Source organism: Macrobrachium rosenbergii, chromosome 15 (assembly GCF_040412425.1).
Source record: "Macrobrachium rosenbergii isolate ZJJX-2024 chromosome 15, ASM4041242v1, whole genome shotgun sequence".
In the NCBI taxonomy this organism is placed as follows: domain Eukaryota; kingdom Metazoa; phylum Arthropoda; class Malacostraca; order Decapoda; family Palaemonidae; genus Macrobrachium; species Macrobrachium rosenbergii.
In genome coordinates, this window is record NC_089755.1 from 36,299,688 (window position 1) to 36,317,620 (window position 17,933).

The 17,933-nt window shown below is 37.5% G+C and overlaps 1 protein-coding gene across 1 annotated transcript in view; it reads right to left on the bottom strand.

Annotated features, from left to right (window-relative positions):
• The window catches only part of LOC136846321 (streptococcal hemagglutinin), a 174,045-nt gene that overhangs the window by 9,099 nt on the left and 147,013 nt on the right, over positions 1-17,933 (bottom strand). Inside the window, exons 4-14 of the mRNA XM_067117123.1 lie at positions 12,732-14,451; positions 10,608-12,694; positions 10,237-10,440; positions 9,633-9,931; positions 8,653-8,781; positions 7,956-8,255; positions 7,431-7,539; positions 3,786-4,049; positions 3,017-3,129; positions 1,493-1,684; positions 435-578 (exon numbers count right to left, since the gene is read on the bottom strand). Coding sequence (XP_066973224.1) covers positions 435-578; positions 1,493-1,684; positions 3,017-3,129; positions 3,786-4,049; positions 7,431-7,539; positions 7,956-8,255; positions 8,653-8,781; positions 9,633-9,931; positions 10,237-10,440; positions 10,608-12,694; positions 12,732-14,290 — 5,400 coding nt within the window. The 5' untranslated portion in view covers positions 14,291-14,451. The remainder of the gene's footprint in view (positions 1-434; positions 579-1,492; positions 1,685-3,016; positions 3,130-3,785; positions 4,050-7,430; positions 7,540-7,955; positions 8,256-8,652; positions 8,782-9,632; positions 9,932-10,236; positions 10,441-10,607; positions 12,695-12,731; positions 14,452-17,933) is intronic.

Below are 17,933 nucleotides of genomic sequence, written 5' to 3' on the forward strand. Positions count from 1 at the left end.
AGTGCAGTTGATCATGATACGAAATTCCATAAAGTTTACTGAGGTCAGCTTAGGTAAACAAAACTAGTTTCATAATATAGTAAGAAAAAGTGCTTTTTCAACAAGATTATGACCCATTTCACGTTCACAAAGATGCCTTACAATATATGAGTCGTTTTTGTAGAATTACGAGCAATGTACGAGATTCCAGATGCTAAGCTTGAGAGTAACTTGCCAACTGGAAGAATTTAAACTGAAAAGATTATTTTCTGAGCCCTATAAACCTCAAACAAAATCCCCCATCACAAGCTTTCAGGCCCCTCTGATCATCAGAGCACTGCATAGTTCTCATCCTTGCCGGAATGGTCAAGCAAGGACTGTGCTAAACAACAACAGAACGATTCACAACTCCCTCGACGTTCTCGAGCGTCTCTTCCTCTCTCTCTCTTTCTCACCCTTGGAGCCATTGTTAGCTGGGCCGGAATAATGTACCCATCAGGAGTGTGAATGTCTTGAGGGGAGTCCGACCTAGCAGACGCAGGAAGAGGGGCGTCGTACAGCACAGGAGAGGCAGAACGGTTCTGGGTGCTGCTGCAGTACTGCTCGAGAGTTTACAGGATCTCGGTTATTGTGGGTGAACCTTAAGTGATTAGTTTACACAGAGCTACAAAAAATGGTTATGTCTCGCGTGACACTGGTGCAGATTACGAGATGTAAAATGTTTGATGCACAATTTATTCGTCTACATTTTTGTTAGTGGGAAGTTTGTGTTCCAGCTGACTTCACCACAATACTTTTAATATATTATTACAACTGATGCGAATCAAAGAACCTAAGTTATCAATTCACTATCGAAGCGTTCTGTAAATTGTGGCGTATCTGTACCATATCAATGGATGCTGGTTGTAAAGTTTTGTTTGGTCACTCTTAATATTCTGTTCCATCAAAAGAAACTACGAAGACTAATTAGAGATCACTGAATTACTAAATATGTAACTTTGAAGGTCTGAGCTGATAAGTATTTCCCAAGTTCCAAAACGCACTGGTGAAGTCTGGGGTTTACTAAGACAAAATTACATTATCATGAAATATTGCTTCTACTACCAACGTCATAATCGGTAATTATGCCTTTAATTCGTTCAGCAGTTACCATCATTAACATGGAACTTATCTTTGTAAATATTTCAATACCAGTATCATAATGAGAGTACTTGACATTTGAATAAATATTTTCAGACATTTATATGAAACTTTTGCACCGTTCAAAGGTCCGTCATTTAGCAAAGCTGAAAGAAATTCAAATTACAGCCAACTTATATATCTTCAACAAAGCCTTGTTAGTAGTTATAATCTATATGCATCTACAACAAGCTCTTCTGCTCTACGTCTCTAATCAGCTCCTACTGAAACTACTGAAGCATTGAAATGAAATTTCTAAAAGGAAAGGGTAATTACAAAAAAAGGGGCAGAAAACAACTAGATAGATAAATAAAATGAATCAAAGAAATCTTACATTAGCAACACTTCCAGCATCTCTGTCGTAGGTTTCGTAATCGTTACTGCTGTACTGAGGCTGCTGTGGTCTCGGCGGTGCTGGGCCTTTGGAAGACCGTGCTGTGCTGCTCATACTGCTGCAGCTGCTGCTGGTGCTGTCTTGGTGCTGGTGCCTGATGGTTCGCTGCTGCTGTGCGATCTCTTGTGCCAGCTGTTTTGCGAGGGAGGTGATGTTGAGGTTAAACATCGAGATGCGTTTGTTGTCGTTTGGAAAAACAAGATATTTTCGCACAAAAGATACTTAATTTATTAAACTTACTTTATGCAGGAAATTATGAATTGTTATATGACAATACTGATACAAATGACATCGAAAGGTCAACACCTGTTTCTGCATTAAACATATGTTATTTAATTCCAATTATGAATAAAAATTTCTGCCATAAATTATGTTCTTATGGTAGTAATCTACCTTAATATACCACATAAAATTTTCATTTTTATGCATTTAATGTATTGTAATTTAGATTCTCCTATGACATAAATGTAATAACTACAAACATAAATGAAAATATTTGCCAGAAACAATAACCTTAAGTAATCTTCTTATAATTAGATATATAATCAAAATTGTGGGAGGGAGGGGAACCACCTTCTGGTCCAAATAAGGGAACTGTAGTCATTTCAACGTTCAAGAAAAATGGAGTTGTACTTAATATCCAATTTAAACATACGGTGGTCGGCTTAAGATGATACCTTGCAACGTCCCATCTTTGAGCCCTCAGTACTCCGCTTTCTGCCTTTTTACCTTTCACCCGTTCCCTCCGCTCTCTTCCGACTTAGCTGTCCAGCTTCTTTAACTTGACCTTTCACAAATTCCCACCCCCTCCCTCCCCCTTTTCAGAGCAATTACTTCGAGCTAACTCTTTGAGGGTTTAAGTATTGTGAGGCAATGAACTCAGTAAACTACTTTTTTAACAACAATATCAATCCCCGTAAGAAGGTGGTGCCAACAGTGCACCTCAAGCGGTGCTCTGTAGGCATTGCTTGAGGTTCTTTGCAGCGTCCCCTCGGGTCCCTAGCTGCAACCCCATTCATTCCTTTTACTGTACCTCCGTTCGTATTCTCTTACTTCCATCTTACTCCCCACCCTTTCATACCACTTGTTTCGTAGGGCAACTGCGAGGCTTTCTTCCTGTTATACCTTTAAAAACGTCTTTACTCTAAATTTCCCTTTCAGCGCTGAATAGCCTCGTAGGTCAATTGCTTGGAATTTGGCCTAAATTTCATATTCTAATTATAACAACAACAACAACAATAATAATAATAATAATAATAATAATAATAATAAATTTTTAACTCACATCAGGATAGAACCAAGGACTCTCAAATGAAAGGCAAAGGTTCGATCCCAAAGTGAGCTAGAAATTTATTTCTTTTACGTAAGTAATTGTGTTGATTATTTCCAGTAATAATAATAATAATAATAATAATAATAATAAAGTCTACGAAGCAACAGGAAACACTGCATTTAATCAATCACCTGCGGAGGGCCATGTGGAGGTTGGGGCGCCCTTCGTTTCTCCCGATCCTCGTCGCCCCTGATGCTGGCACTTCTCCCGGGTTTCCTGGGCGTGATGGGGGCACGGACATCCCCTGCGAATGAAGGATATGATGAAGGATAGAAGGAATCATACATGCTAAATAATAGGCTTTTATAACTCGCTTAATATGTTCTGAGGAACTTTGATGATCACTGTACTCATTGGAGAAACAAATCCACAGTTATGTATGGGTACAAATATATTTAAAAATAAATCTAAACAGACAACTCTCTCTTTAGATTCATTTCTAAATATATTTGTATCCATACATAACTGTGGTTTTGCTTCTCCGTTTCCAGTCTCATGCTAATATGAATATATTTTACATACTGTTCTAATTGCTTAATTGTTCATTCTTAGTGCGTTATCAAGTATCTTAAATACATGGCTGATTTTTTATCGTATAATTATTATTTTTAGGAATGAGTCATTTTAAATGTCTGGTAAGCTGAAACATTCTTTAAAACGTAATTCATCGTGAAGCAGTACGCGAAATTCTGAGAATGTAATAGATAAGCAAAAATTGGTAACGGAAAAATACAATCTTTATTTCTACAAGATTTCTCGTGAAAACTACAAAACTAAGCCGAAATAATATGCACATCATAAAATCGACAACAAGATAACAAAACAAAGCAAAACAAAATCATAAAGAAAATTTTACAGAAACAAAACACATCAAGGCAATCCCCAACCAAACTCACTCACCAAGGTTCGCGTAGACAGAGTCCCTCCCAATTTTGGGCGGGTCCGGTCTAGGAGGCCCAGCTTTGCCCTGGCTCTGGCCGGCGTTGCTGGGCGTGCGCGTGGGAGGTGGAGGCCTCTGGGGCCTTGAAGGTGCCTCTGCAGCGGAGGATTCTGAAGGGTGAGGACGCTTCGGCGTGGCCAAGTCGGCCACAGACGAGTAGATTTCGTTGGGTTGGGAGTTCTCTAGGGATACCTTCCTGGGCGGGGGAGGCGGTTTGGGTCGACCTGGAGGATTTTGGGAAATTTATGAAATTTGCCTGGTTGCAAGATGGTAAATATTTTAATTTTTCATTTTAATTTTTCAATTAGGTTATACATTACCTGAAAGAAAGGCACTTAATAGAGATTTATACATAAAATGTTAGGTGGTTACGCCTGAAACTACGGCAGGCTGTTACAATATTTACGCAGTAAATATAATAATTTTTCTAATATTGTTTTATATTACTTAAAAGGAAGTCACTTAATAGAGATTTGTATATAACATTTTAATTGGTTATGCCTGAAACTACAGCAGGCAATTAATCGATATCATACACACAATACAATATATGTCTAGCATACGCGAACAAGTACTTAACTCGGTAAATATTATAATTTTTTCCTAATAAGGTTATATATTACGTAAAAGAAAGTCACTTAACAGAGATAAACATATAAGATTTTAATTGGTTACGCCTGAAACTGAAACAGTTACTCTATGTCACACATATAATGCAATTTATGTTTAGAATAAGAAAGCGGTTACTTAATTCCACATATATTATCATTTTTTATAATAAGATTATATATTACGTACAAGAAAGTCACTTAATAGAGATAAATATGAAAGATTTTAGTTGGGTCAGCCTGAAAGTACACCAGACAGTTATTCAGCACCATACATCCAATCCAGTACAATGTGTGCTTGGAATAAGCTCACATAATACCATGATTACTTAACACAATACAATTAGCAATTAAGAAAGTGGGAGTTTTTACGACGTTCGAAGAACAGTGAAACGAGTAGAAAATTAATAAAAAAAATTAATATTTGAGATTTTAGTACCTTCAAACAGTATACATAATGAATTACAACAGCAAAGCATAACAATTATAATAACGTTTATTAAAGACAAGAAAAAATTAATCTATATTCCTCCTTATCAAAGAAATAACTGCAACACACATCACCAACAACAACAATAATAATAATTATAATAATAATAATAACGGGCACGAAATGATAGTGAAGATGAAGACGGCAATGCCCCTTGGATGCCCCTACCCACAACGCTGACCTCATTCCTCGGGCTTCCTCTGGTATTCGGTCCTTTGGGGCATCATTTAAATTCTTTTTACCACGAGAAAAAAAATTACGGATTTCCATTCAAAGGTATCCCATAAAAGGAAGGGAGAGAGATTGATTACGTATGTAAATGTATGTATGTATGAATGAATGTGTATGTATATATATATAATATATATATATATATATATATATATATATATATATATATATATATATATATATATATATATATATATATATATATATATATATTACATAAAATGTAACAAGAAAAGTAACAATGAAGGTAATAAATTTATTTATAATGAATTTTAAATTCCAATATGTATATTATATTTATACACATATATATACATCTATATAATATAATATAATATATACATATATATATATATATATATATATATATATATATATATATATATATATTAATCTCTCTCTCTGTGTATATATATATATATATATATATATATATATATATATATATATATATATACACATATATAATATAAAATTATATATATTGGTATATAGAATTCTTTATAAATGAATTTATTAACTTCACGGCTACTTTTCAATTGTCGCTGCTATTGCCACATTTTTTTCTATTATAGTTAATTTCTTTCCTTGACATTTAGTCTTTGAATTAAATCTCATGCAGTTAGGATTACATGCTACTTTTCATTTTTTGTATCGTTTTATTATCATATTTAGCTCTTAATAACAGCACTGTCTAGATTTTTTCGCTCTGAATAGGTTACTATCTTTGTAAAACTACTTTTAGAAAATCGTTTAAATTTTGTAATTCTCTTGTCTTCAACTCACGATTTGATCGAGTTAAAAAATGAATTATTTTCTCTTATCACTGAAAGTATCTTAAAACGAGAGAGAGAGAGAATGATTAAATAAATTCTTTGCTCTTATCACAGAAACTATCTGTAAAATGAGAGAGAGAGAGAGAAGGCAAAACTATGCGATCTGCCCTTCGTGGAGATGAACGAAAAGAGAAAGACAGAGGTCAGGAAACGAATCGATCGTAGGTACCTGCGCCGAGACGAAAGTCAAAAAGAGAGTGAAAGAGAGAGAAAGTATTATTCTAGCCTTTGGGAGAAAGCCAGGTAAAAGTTAAGCAGACAGTCTGGACGCAAGATGGGTACACTATTACAGGTATCAGCCAGAGAGGATAGAGAGAGAGGTGGGGACTTGGAAATCTCTCTGTCAGGTACGAGAGAGAGAGAACTGTATAAAGAGTGCAAATCGGAATCAAATACCAGTAGAGATAAAAAAAAAACCAGGAATAAAATAGAGAAATTTCAAAATTGTGCCCTACTTATCCAAAACAAAATCATGCAAACTTTCGTGGATTGGTCGAATCGTTTTCAGTATATCAGAAGGCAAACTGCTACCTTTTAGCACCTGTTAGTTTGATCAAGCGTAAACAGCATACAAGAAATTGCCTGAGTTATAAAAAATTGCCCACAATTGCAGTGAGAAGAACCTCACAGACAACTATCTCCTCCTAACATATGATTCTGCCATGAGATCGGCAGATTTTGTAAGTGTATTCTAGCTCAAATGTTCTGTTCAATGAAAAAAAGAAATTACATATTTCATATCAGAGTACGTTCCATTCTAAGCCATCAGCTTCTTTACAATTTTGGGTTAGGCGACATCAGAGGAAACTGCACGCTGCTGTTCAAACGAAAAACTGGATTAAGAAAATTCTGAGGTGTAGTGTTCTATACTGGGAAAATCTTCAAGATATTACTACACTTTGCATCAAAAATGGATTATTTCTGCTCAGTTTTATTTTTTCTTCTGAAAACAAGTGTCACCTTTTCAGCAGCCCAAACTTGTCAAATTTAAAAGAAAGTGTACAGCTCAAAAACAAGAAATGCGCTTCAAATGACGACCAATAAAAAAGTTTTTTCTTTTACGGTCTTTTAAGTAAAAAAATTATTATCTTTTGTTACACAACGAATAACTACCCAGGCGGCCGCCCACCCCCATCACAAAAAAACTTATAACAATTATTGTTATAGAACGAACAACCACCCAAAATGGGAAATGTATTTATGCTCTTTTAGAAAGAACTGACCCCTACCCTTCACACCTCACAAAACGCGAAATGTATTATGTCCTTTTTGAGAGAACTGCCTCCCCCTCCAACTCACAACCCCCTAAAAAACACCCCCTCCCATCACCACCCCTTACCCCCCAAAAAAAAAAAACTGAAATGATACAATTATTCTTGCTACGTAACGAACGCTCCCTCAAAACAACAACACTCACTTCCATCCTCAAGGCAAACTGACCTTCAGAGTTGTAACCAAGGTGATGATGAGTGGGAGTCGAGGACGAAGTGACCACTTGACTGTTACTGGTGTGACTGGCACTGGACTCGCATCTCTCTAGGTGGGACTCCTGTTGGGAAAGTTCAGAAGTTACTGTCAGGATCACGTGATGCTAATGCAAAAAACTATTCCATATGAGATATGCTATAAAGAGTGGTCACCGTTATAATTTTATATATCTTTATATACATGTGTGTATAACTGTATTGTGAACATTTATAAAATAATTGTTTGAATTTATCGGGAAGTACAGTGAAAACAAGATTGTGAACTGCAAGAATATATATGTATGTATGTATGTATGTATGTATGTATATATATATATATATATATATATATATATATATATATATATATATATATGTGTGTGTGTGTGTCTGCGTGTGTGTGTGTGTGTGCGTGTGTGCAAGCTCTGCACGCCTGCGCATACCCGTCCGATCAGAACAAAATAAAAACCCAAACCAAAAGAGACAATCTTCAACAAACCTTTTTCAAGAAGGAGCTCCTCTTCTCCAAGCTCGAAGTATGACTGGCATTGGAAGATGAACCCGATACTGACGACGGAGCAGCAGAAGAGGAAGTCGAAGGATTGCTCGTCGACGGAACGGAGGGTATGGGCGAAGTGCAAGACGCCTTCGCCGACGCCGTCGGGATGGTAGATGAGACGGCATACGCAGGGGTGGCAGAAGTAGGCTCTGGCGGAGTGGATGCAGACTCCCCCGACGACAGCTCTGAGCGTTTGCTTCCTAAGGATGGCGCAGGGGAAGAAGCCTGCACCGGAGGTACCTTTCAAGGGCAAGGACAAAGGTGCTATTAGATCTACTGACGAAGTTCCTTTTGGTTTTGTTTGTTGGTTGGTCTGTTCGTTAGCAAGATTAGGCAAAAAATTACTTGTGGATTTTGCTACAAATTTCATCAAAGGTGGGCCAATGACTGAGAACAAGTACGTCTATTTAGGGAGAGATAGGAATGTAACTTTTGGGGAGAAGGAGCCTTTTCGGAGGTGGACTGTCAGGTTTTAATGGAGGTTTGCAGTCTGTAAACATTCGAGACTCCCTTCACTACAAGAGAAACTAGTTACATAAACCAAATCTTGCAGTTTGACAGTCTTCTCCAAAACAATGGGGGTGGGGGGGACCCCCACCATATTGTCATTCTCTCTCCATTTGCTTCTTCTTCTTACCTGAGAAGAGGAGGAAACAGTAACACCATAGAGGTCCTCTATCTTGGAGCTCATTCGAGGAGGTGGAATGTAACCATAGATGCCCGTGTAGTCATATATCGGAGACGTCTTTTCTGGTCTGGCTATGACCTGCAAGAGAAGAAATGATAGAGCGTTATGTTTCTTTCAAGCCGCGTCGCAAATGCTATGGTCATGGAGGTGGATAGGAAGTTTTATCTGGAATAATGTGAGCCAAGATTATCTTTCTGGCGAGATTATTTAAGAAATATTTTCATCGGGGTTACTTTCCTCATCAATTCAAAAGATTTCCCGAAAATAATCAACTTGTTATTTTTATCCTTCATTTAGATAACTTCTTTTAGTTGCGTCTCATTTCAAAAGCTTTCTGGCATTCTGTTGGAAAGGCCAGCTAATTTTGGTACCATCAACTAGTCATTCAAATTGCAGTTGTGGCGCCAGGCTACATGAACCAATTTTGTTATGCAGACGCTTTTAGATAGTATATTTAAACTATATACCATAACCTTTGCGGAATTTTACGCATTCCATAAAAATACGACTAGAAATGATAAAACTTGTGACTAGATGAAAGAACAGTCATAAGGTAATTATGTCAACATCGTCACCTAAGTATTAGAGTTTTTATTAGGAAAGAGAGGCCCCCAATCCTAAATAATCTATTCTTACTTGAGTCAAAGCCTAAGTCTAACTTCAACCCCGTCTCTTTTCATATAATTCACACATATTAAGCCACAAAAATCTCTTGATTATCGAATGGTCAAAGTCAGCTGTTTATTGCTGTGTAAACCAAACGCCAAGGGTCGAATCCTTGTCAGGTAGCTGCACCTATCAGTTATAATTTTCCTTGAATGTAAGTTATTCCCAAGGTATAGATAATTCGATGTTAAACGATATTCGTGGTTTAATTTATGTGCTCAAGCATGCGGAAATAGTGTGTCCCTCCAGCGAGAGTTTCGTACCTCAACGCCATTTTGATTGTAATCGAGAGGGTGAATGATCTGCAGCTTCCCCTTCTTCGACTCCCGCAGGAGCCTCTTCTCCTGCTCCTTCTGACTCTTCTTCTCGTCGTCCCTGGAGCCGAGTCTCAACAGCTTCTTCAAGGAGAATCTCGAGGAGGAGGAGGAAGTCGAGGCGGAGGTGGACGAGGAGGACTTCTTGGTCCTGTCGCGACCCCTTTCGCTGCTGCTGTTATTGTTGTTGTTGTTGTTTTTGCCACTGTTCCGCTTGAGCGTCGGAGGCGACGATGGGCGGAAGAACCCTGTCAGGAACCACGACGAAAAGAAAGGAGTAAAAACGTTAATTGGCAGGTAATCAAAGGTGTCTTTCATTGAAGTCTATTGTGGTGTAACATGACCAGCGGCACAGGAGATCGCTTTACTGTTAGCTGGAGAGAGAGAGAGAGAGAGAGAGAGAGAGAGAGAGAGAAGAGAGAGGAGATAAGCTTTAACCTCTATGCTTTATGAATAAGGACAGATATAAAAGAGAAAATTAACTTCAGATCACATGGTATCGTATGATTACCAGTCTGTTAAAAGAAAAGAGATCAGAAAATTCCTTCCTCACCTGATCTACCAAAGCTGAATTTCGAAGAGAATCCACTCGTCGATGTTGGGGAAGGGTCGGTTATGATATTGACCATGTGTTCAGTAACCCTCGGTACAGAGTGAGATCTGGAGGCTGTGGATCTGTTTGAGGAATTCCCGTAATCCCATCCCGAAGGTACGCCTTGGGTTGGTCCTTCACCATTTGGATCCACCGAAGCTATGGCTGAAATGATAGGAAATGAGGAAATTTAAGGCGCTACTTGAGTGTGGATTAGCTAATCATTTGATCCTCAGACAGCTTTTAGTTTTGCAAAATTCTGAAAACTATCAAATCTCTAATGGCTTATCGAGATACCAAGTAAACAATATAGTATTTGAAATATCACTTACTTTCCAAATCGTGGGTCAAGATGGGCCCCACAGAGTTCCGGTAAAATGGGATGGCTGACGATGACCTCTCAGCCTTTCTCAAACCGAGTTTTGCTTGCTCATCCTCCTCATCTTCGTCATCATCAAAATCATCGGTGAAGGAGGAATAAGATTCTCCATCATTGTTATCATTCTGTACTGGCGCTTCCTGACTATGAACTCCACGTGTATAATCTTCATATATACCATCTTGTACATTTTCTGTAGTCCCTGGGCTTGGTTCTGAATCGGCAGATTCAACAACAGAGGTAACTTCTTTAGCGCCACCATCATCTGTCTCTTCTTCAGGTGGCTGAGGAGCAGTTCTTTTACTGGAGCTTGACCTTAAAGCTTTACTACCAAAATCGAGAGCTGCAGATAGCAATGAACGATTTGCCTCAAAAGTTGACCTTGACTGACATCGCGTAGATTCAACTCTGGCGACATTGGCAGGGGAACCGCCAATGTCAGCTGGATCCTTAGCTTCTGTACTTGAATTGCTCACTTTGTCAGTGTTAATTCCAGGCCCTACTTTTGTTTTTAAACTATCATCAATCTCATGATAAATTGTGGCATCATCTACTTTTACGCCATTTTTTAGACTAGATCTGGAGGAAAGAGGTTCTGAATTGCTGGACTGACTAGAAGCAATTGTTACTGGAATATCATAAACCACTTCATTATTCTGGATTCCACTTGACACTGGAATAGCTGGTGCTTGCGTTGTGGGTGGAGGTTTCTTCTGATCTGAAGGAGCTTTGTAAGTTGATTCTTGGGTGGCTTCTGGACTACTGTTTAGCAGGGTACTAGGTGTATTACCTTTATTCTCAAGGCTTCCAGGTAGATTAGGAGTTGACACAGCTCCTGACAGATTGTTTGGAGATCCTTTTGGTATAATAGGAGATGGTGTGGCATAGATTCTGGAAGTACTACCAGATGGCTTAAATGGAACTTTTGGTTTATCTTTCAGTATTGGTGGTTTGGGTGTTATAACTGGCTTTGCTCCTGGTAATCCCTTAAGGCAAGATGTTGATGCATAAAGAGCTGATTTTTGGATACCAGCTGTAGGGGTAGGAACTTCAGGATGAGACTTAATTTCTTTAAGAAAGTCTGTTGTTGCTGGACTGTAAACAGGTGAGGATGAATTGCCATCGTCATACATAGATCGTGATGAGGAGGAATGTAGAAATGAGTTCTGAGCAGTAGATGTGATAACAGGTGTTCCAAATGTGGTGAAAAGACTAGAGGTGCTTCCCTGACGGCTAGCTGGAGTCTTAGAATGTTCAGGAGTTCTGGGTACCTCTATTTCACTTTGTGAGGCATATAACTTTTCGTCTGGAATACTAGCAGATACTTTCAGAGGTTCTTTATAGGTTTGTATTTCTAATATTTCATGATTTAATGACAGACGTCTTGTAGGTATACCCCTTCCATGGGAGCCTGAGGAGCTGTGATTTACAGCCAAATTTTTGTCTAAACCTGAGTTCACAGTTTCATTTGGCACTGCATCAGCTTGATTTTGTTGCTCAGGAGTGACTGCTGTAGCCTTTATTTCTGCATTACTCTGTTCCTTAACTTTACTCTCTTCTTTAGACTGAACTTTTGGGATTGTTTCCACCAATTCTTTTACTGGCTCAGAGTTTGCTTTTAAAGGTGGTTCTTTTGCTGGCTCTGTGGTATTGGAATGTGCCTTGTTAGAAAAATCTTCATTTAGTTCTTTTTCCTTACATTCCTTAGAGGTTGTTGACAACGATTTCCTAGGGGCTGAGACAGGAGCATTTCTGGATAAGTCTTTGGTATCTGAAGAGATGTCTGCAGGATTACCAACACTTTCATCTGATTTGCTTTTCCTCTCCTTACATTCCTGACCACTCGGTTTTGTGTGAGTTTCTTCTTCCACAGTTTCAGAGTTACCAAGATTTTCTTTCTTGCTTTCTGCAGCAGAAATATTTGGGGTGACAGATAAAGAAGGGAGAGTCTCAATATTTGAGTTTTCAGTGGGTTTTTCCTTAGATTCGGTGGTTTCTGGTGTAACCTGTGATTCTGTTTTCATTAACAAGTTGTCAATTCTTGTTATTGCAGAAGTCACTTGATGGCTTTCCTGATTTAACTAAAAGAACAACAACTGGGGCACAGACATCATCAATGGAAGTTACCTTTTCTTTCTTAGAATTGTCAGCCAGACAAAAATCATCAATGGAAGTAACTTTTCCTGCATTTATTTTTCGTTCATCATCTGATACTATCTTTTCTATCATTTCATCTTCTCTTGACACATACTTTGGTTTAATACCTTTCAATGGAACATCCTCAACTTCATTAGATAGGCCAGGTCTCACAATTTCTCCATTTTTCATTGGTAGAACTTGATTTACTCGAACTTCATTATTGTTCCTGGCAATTAAGGGCTTGATAGTCACTAGAGGTGGGGAACGTTTCAACTTAACTTTCCCTTCGGGCTTTTCTTCTTTCTTTTCTTCTTGCTGTTGCTGTTTTGCCTTATCTGTTTTAGACCTGTTTTCTCTACCCAGTCTTTCTAGTTCTTCAATCTCTGCAATTATCATTTTCCTTTTCTCCTCTAATTCCTTGACAGAAGGAAGTAATTCCTCTATGTCTTTCTTGAGGTTATCATTATCAGAATTAAAATCAGTGTTTTTCTCAGTAAGCCTCCTTAGAACTCTTTCATCTGGGGTGAGATCCATGAAGTCATCGAAGTCATCATCATCATCATCATCCATCATGTCTTCATCATCCGAATAATCAACATCTCCACCGTAGCCTATGACTTCCTCAAGCTTAGTGCTAAAACTAATAGATCCCCTAGTTCCCTTAGGATCCCCTGCTTTTTTAAGAATGCTATTGACTGTAACATGTTTGACAGGGTCACCATTTTTCAAAAAACCATCTCCATTTAACTCCTTTGTGTTTCGTCCAAGGTACTCATCCCTTTCCCCTTCAAACTGCTCACTCCCTGCATCACTCTTCACAGAGGTTGTATCACTGTTAGCTGCAGAACCCATGACTTCATATGATGATGAGGATGAGGCAGATGATGTGCTACTTATGTCATTACTGGCCTCTGAACCCAAATCACTACTTACATCCCCTTTATCCTCAATGTAGGGCTTATCTGGTTCCTTCTTCTTTTCAGACACTACACGGTCGTTGTCGAGACCATTGCCCAACAGCTCACTCAAAAGTTTGGCTTCACTCTGGGACGTTTTCACGTGCTGGACTAGCCTAGAACTTCGTAAAGAGTCGCTTCTGTTGTCAGAGTCCATCATGTCACTGAGCTTGAGATTTTTCTCATTTTCGTGGCTGACCAGGTTCGACATCCCCTTGATGAGACCAGGAGACTTCAAGCCAGTGTCCGACTGATCAAGCATCATGGACTTCCAGGAGTTTCTGTTGTAGTAACTCCGCTGGTAGACGCTACCTGCTACTCCCATGTACCGCTTCGACCCACCCACTCCGCCATCCAAGCTTCTGCTCAGTCCCTTAGAGTTAAAGCCATCAACGTCGTCACCTCTTCCTCCGCCCTGAGTACCACCTCCTCCTCCTCTCCCTCCACCCCCTCCGCCATGTTCCTCCTTAGACTTGAAGCAGTTCGAGCATATTTCCTTCTTCCATGCGTTCTGGACGAACGTCTGGCAAATGACAGACATTGTGGGGGGGAGGGGGTTATGAGACCTCGTGAAGACGGTCTGTTAAGAATAATTGTCCTTCATCCTCTGGGCAGCTTCCCTCACGCCATTGTTCTTCGTCAGGGAAATCTAGAGACTCTGGTACAGCGTGCAGTAACTAGTTACCATCGCCCGGTGCAGACCTGCAAGAAAATAGAATTTCAACTTAGCAAAGTAATGAATAGTCAATGAACCTGCAATAATTATACTAATAAATAAGTAGATCGAAACTGAATAACAATAATATATATATAAATAAGTAGATATATAATATATATATATATATATATATATATATATATATATATGTATATATATATATATATATATATATATATATATATATATATATATATATATATATATATATATATATTTTATACACATATATATATATATATATATATATATATATATATATATATATATATATATATATATATATTTTATACACACACACACAGTATTCAAAACACGCTTTAGAGAGTGTGGTAAATGAAAGTTGGCTAAAAACCTTTAACGTTCCATACATGGAGAAGATGACAGAGGGAAAGTAAAAGTTCTCTCTCTCTCTCTCTCTCTCTCTCTCTCCTCTTTCTCTCTCTCTCACACACTCTCACACACACACACACACACACACACACAGAGAGAGAGAGAGAGAGAGAGAGAGAGAGGCGTCGGCCCTTTCATGTTTCGATGATAAATGAGTCGGTTGGGTCTGAATTATTCGCCCACAATATTCATTACCATCTATGCATCACGGTATTCATCACTATCATCATTATCATATACCTCATCATAAGAGATTAAAATTACGGTCTTTTATTTATGGCACTAGAAAACACTTTTGTATTTTTAAACGGGATAAAAGTGTGGTTAATTCATCATCTTACCTCATGCCATTTCTCGTACCACTTTAATTGCAGATAAACAAAAAGAAAAAAAATATGTCATAATGAAATGCAATAAATCATAAAATACAGTAGTTAAATACAAATTTTGTCATTCAAAAAGACCAAAAAAAAGTCATCATGAAGTGCAACAAATCATACAACAGAGTTATTATACAAAAATTCTGTCAATCAAAGGGACAAAAAGTCATCATGAAATGCAACAAATCATACAATAAAGTACTTAAATAAAAATGTTGTCATTCAAAAAGACAAAAAATAAAGTCATCATGAAATGCAACTTAATCATAGAAAAATATCAAATATCAACTCATAAAACATGGTAATTAAATAAAAATTTTGTCATTCAAGTCCAAAAAATGAGGCCTAAATGAAGGCAGTCCTTTAAAAGCATTGGCTGCACAACACACATACTTGCAAACGCTCATACATCTGGAATTTATCTACAGAATCCTTTACGAAGGACCGCCTAAGAATCTTTGTTTGCACAGACAACAACATAGGTATAAGTACACGCAGGCAGGCACGCATACACAATTTCACTTACACAGGTAAACACCTCCTGAATATCTCTAAAATCAATGAGGAAGTTGCAACCAAAACCCTACTTCGTCTTACCTGTAAACTGGGGACAATAATGAGGCTAACCAGTCACTCAAGGACAGCGTCATGCAAACTGGGTATCGATGCCCCGTGTGCTTTGTTTTGAAGGAAACTGAATGTTTTTAGCACATACATACATACTCTCTCTCTCTCTCTCTCTCTCTCTCTCTCTCTCTCTCCATAACAAGCGCAAATAATAAATGTTTTTCTATTTAATATGCAAGCATGAATTCATACATATCATCTGTCCTCTAATAAGTAGGGTCGTTCTCTCTCTCTCTCTCTCTCTTACGTGTATACAAATATTTTTTAAATATATTCTCCCTTTCTCTTTCTCTCGTACATACATAAATCCATACATACCTGTCCCTCGTAAGCTCTGCTCTCTCTCTCTCTCTCTCTCTCTCTCTCTCTCTCGTGCACAAAAGATCTCCTAGACATACTCTCCCTTTTTCTTTCTATCTGTACATACATACATAGATACGTACACACATACATAAATACATCCATAAATTCATACATACCTGTCCCCTCATAAGTATGATATCTCTCTCTCTCTCTCTCTCTGATCAAACAAGAATAAAAGGCAAAACTCTCCAAGAGTGGGCGATCTATCGACATAGGCGTCGTCGGCAAGTATAACAAGTTCACCCACACACACACACACACAGACATACACAGACATACACCAGCCAGCACAGCTCGTATCTCGGCGGCACCCGTCCTTCTCCTTCGTCGTCTTCTTCTTCTTCTTTTCTTTTTTAAAACTGTCTCCACCCAAAAACTCGTAACGAACGGCAGATACGGTTAACTTGGTTGCTATAACCGTCAACAAATGCGTGGGGAAAGGAGAAAAGACAGACAGGCTCTGTCTTTCCTCGTTAACGCGAGGGAAAAAGAGTAGAAGATAATGTTGGAAACGGAGCTGGTTAATTTGTTGACAGATTTTTCTCTCCTGGTCTCAGAATAGAAACAAATAAGTTTCGTTAAGGAGGTGGAAAGGAAAGTTGGTATTTAGTAAGCAACTCTCCAAACGTTTATAAAGAGAGAATATTTTTCTCAAATGAAAATTGTAAAGAAAAAATTGGAAATAACTGACGGGAATTTAAATACCTACCTAAAGAAGGGACACTAAGAATTTGGTAGCATTTACATCAACAAAAGGGGGCATTTTGGAATTTTATTTTTCAACAAATGACACAAATAAGAGACCATCTCTTTCCCTTACAGAGAGATTGATGGAAGAAAAGAACAAGGGCACTTTTACTCATCGGTTAAATCAAACATATAATAAAGCCTGCTAAAATGAGTTTTACGTTCAAACATATAATAAATGCATATTTGTATTTGTAACAAACTTCACTGCCTAAGCGAAACCTTTTTCAGGATAAATAGAATGATTAGCGTAGATATTGTAAATTAAAACATCTAATTACCACAGAAGCTTAACGAAGCTTGCTGGAATCACTTCATAAAAGATGTGATTACAATGAAATTCAGTCGGCACAAATAATGATTATAAAAGCTTGATAAAATAATCTAGGAGCCAATTATTTATATTTCTTATTTATGTATATTATCATATTTTTTTTATAATTTAAGAATCCTACTCAAAGGAAAAATTCGATTAGGCTAAAACACAAATAGAATATCAGAAGGTGAATTATATATATATATATATATATATATATATATATATATATATATATATATATATATATATATATATATATATTTATTTATTTATTTATTTATTATTTATATATAATGATAACGTACGCAATTAGTTTTTTATAAACATTCTTCAGTACAAAAACATGATGAAGCTTCAAGTCTTTTCGTGGATTTTAAAATAAAGGCACATTCCTTTTTAAGGAATATGTATCTGTACATTTTATTTATGTATTTATTCAATCAGCACCAAGCAATGACCTTATTATAAGCATACTGGAGCATGGCAGAGATCCACTTTTACAGTCTAAAAAATAAAATAATAATAGTTACTATTTTTAACCGAACAAAACTATTATAAAAACAAGCATTCAAGCTTGAACCAGTCCCAGCATAAAGACAAATAAACATTTGCCCAGGAAAAAAATAGAAACAAAACG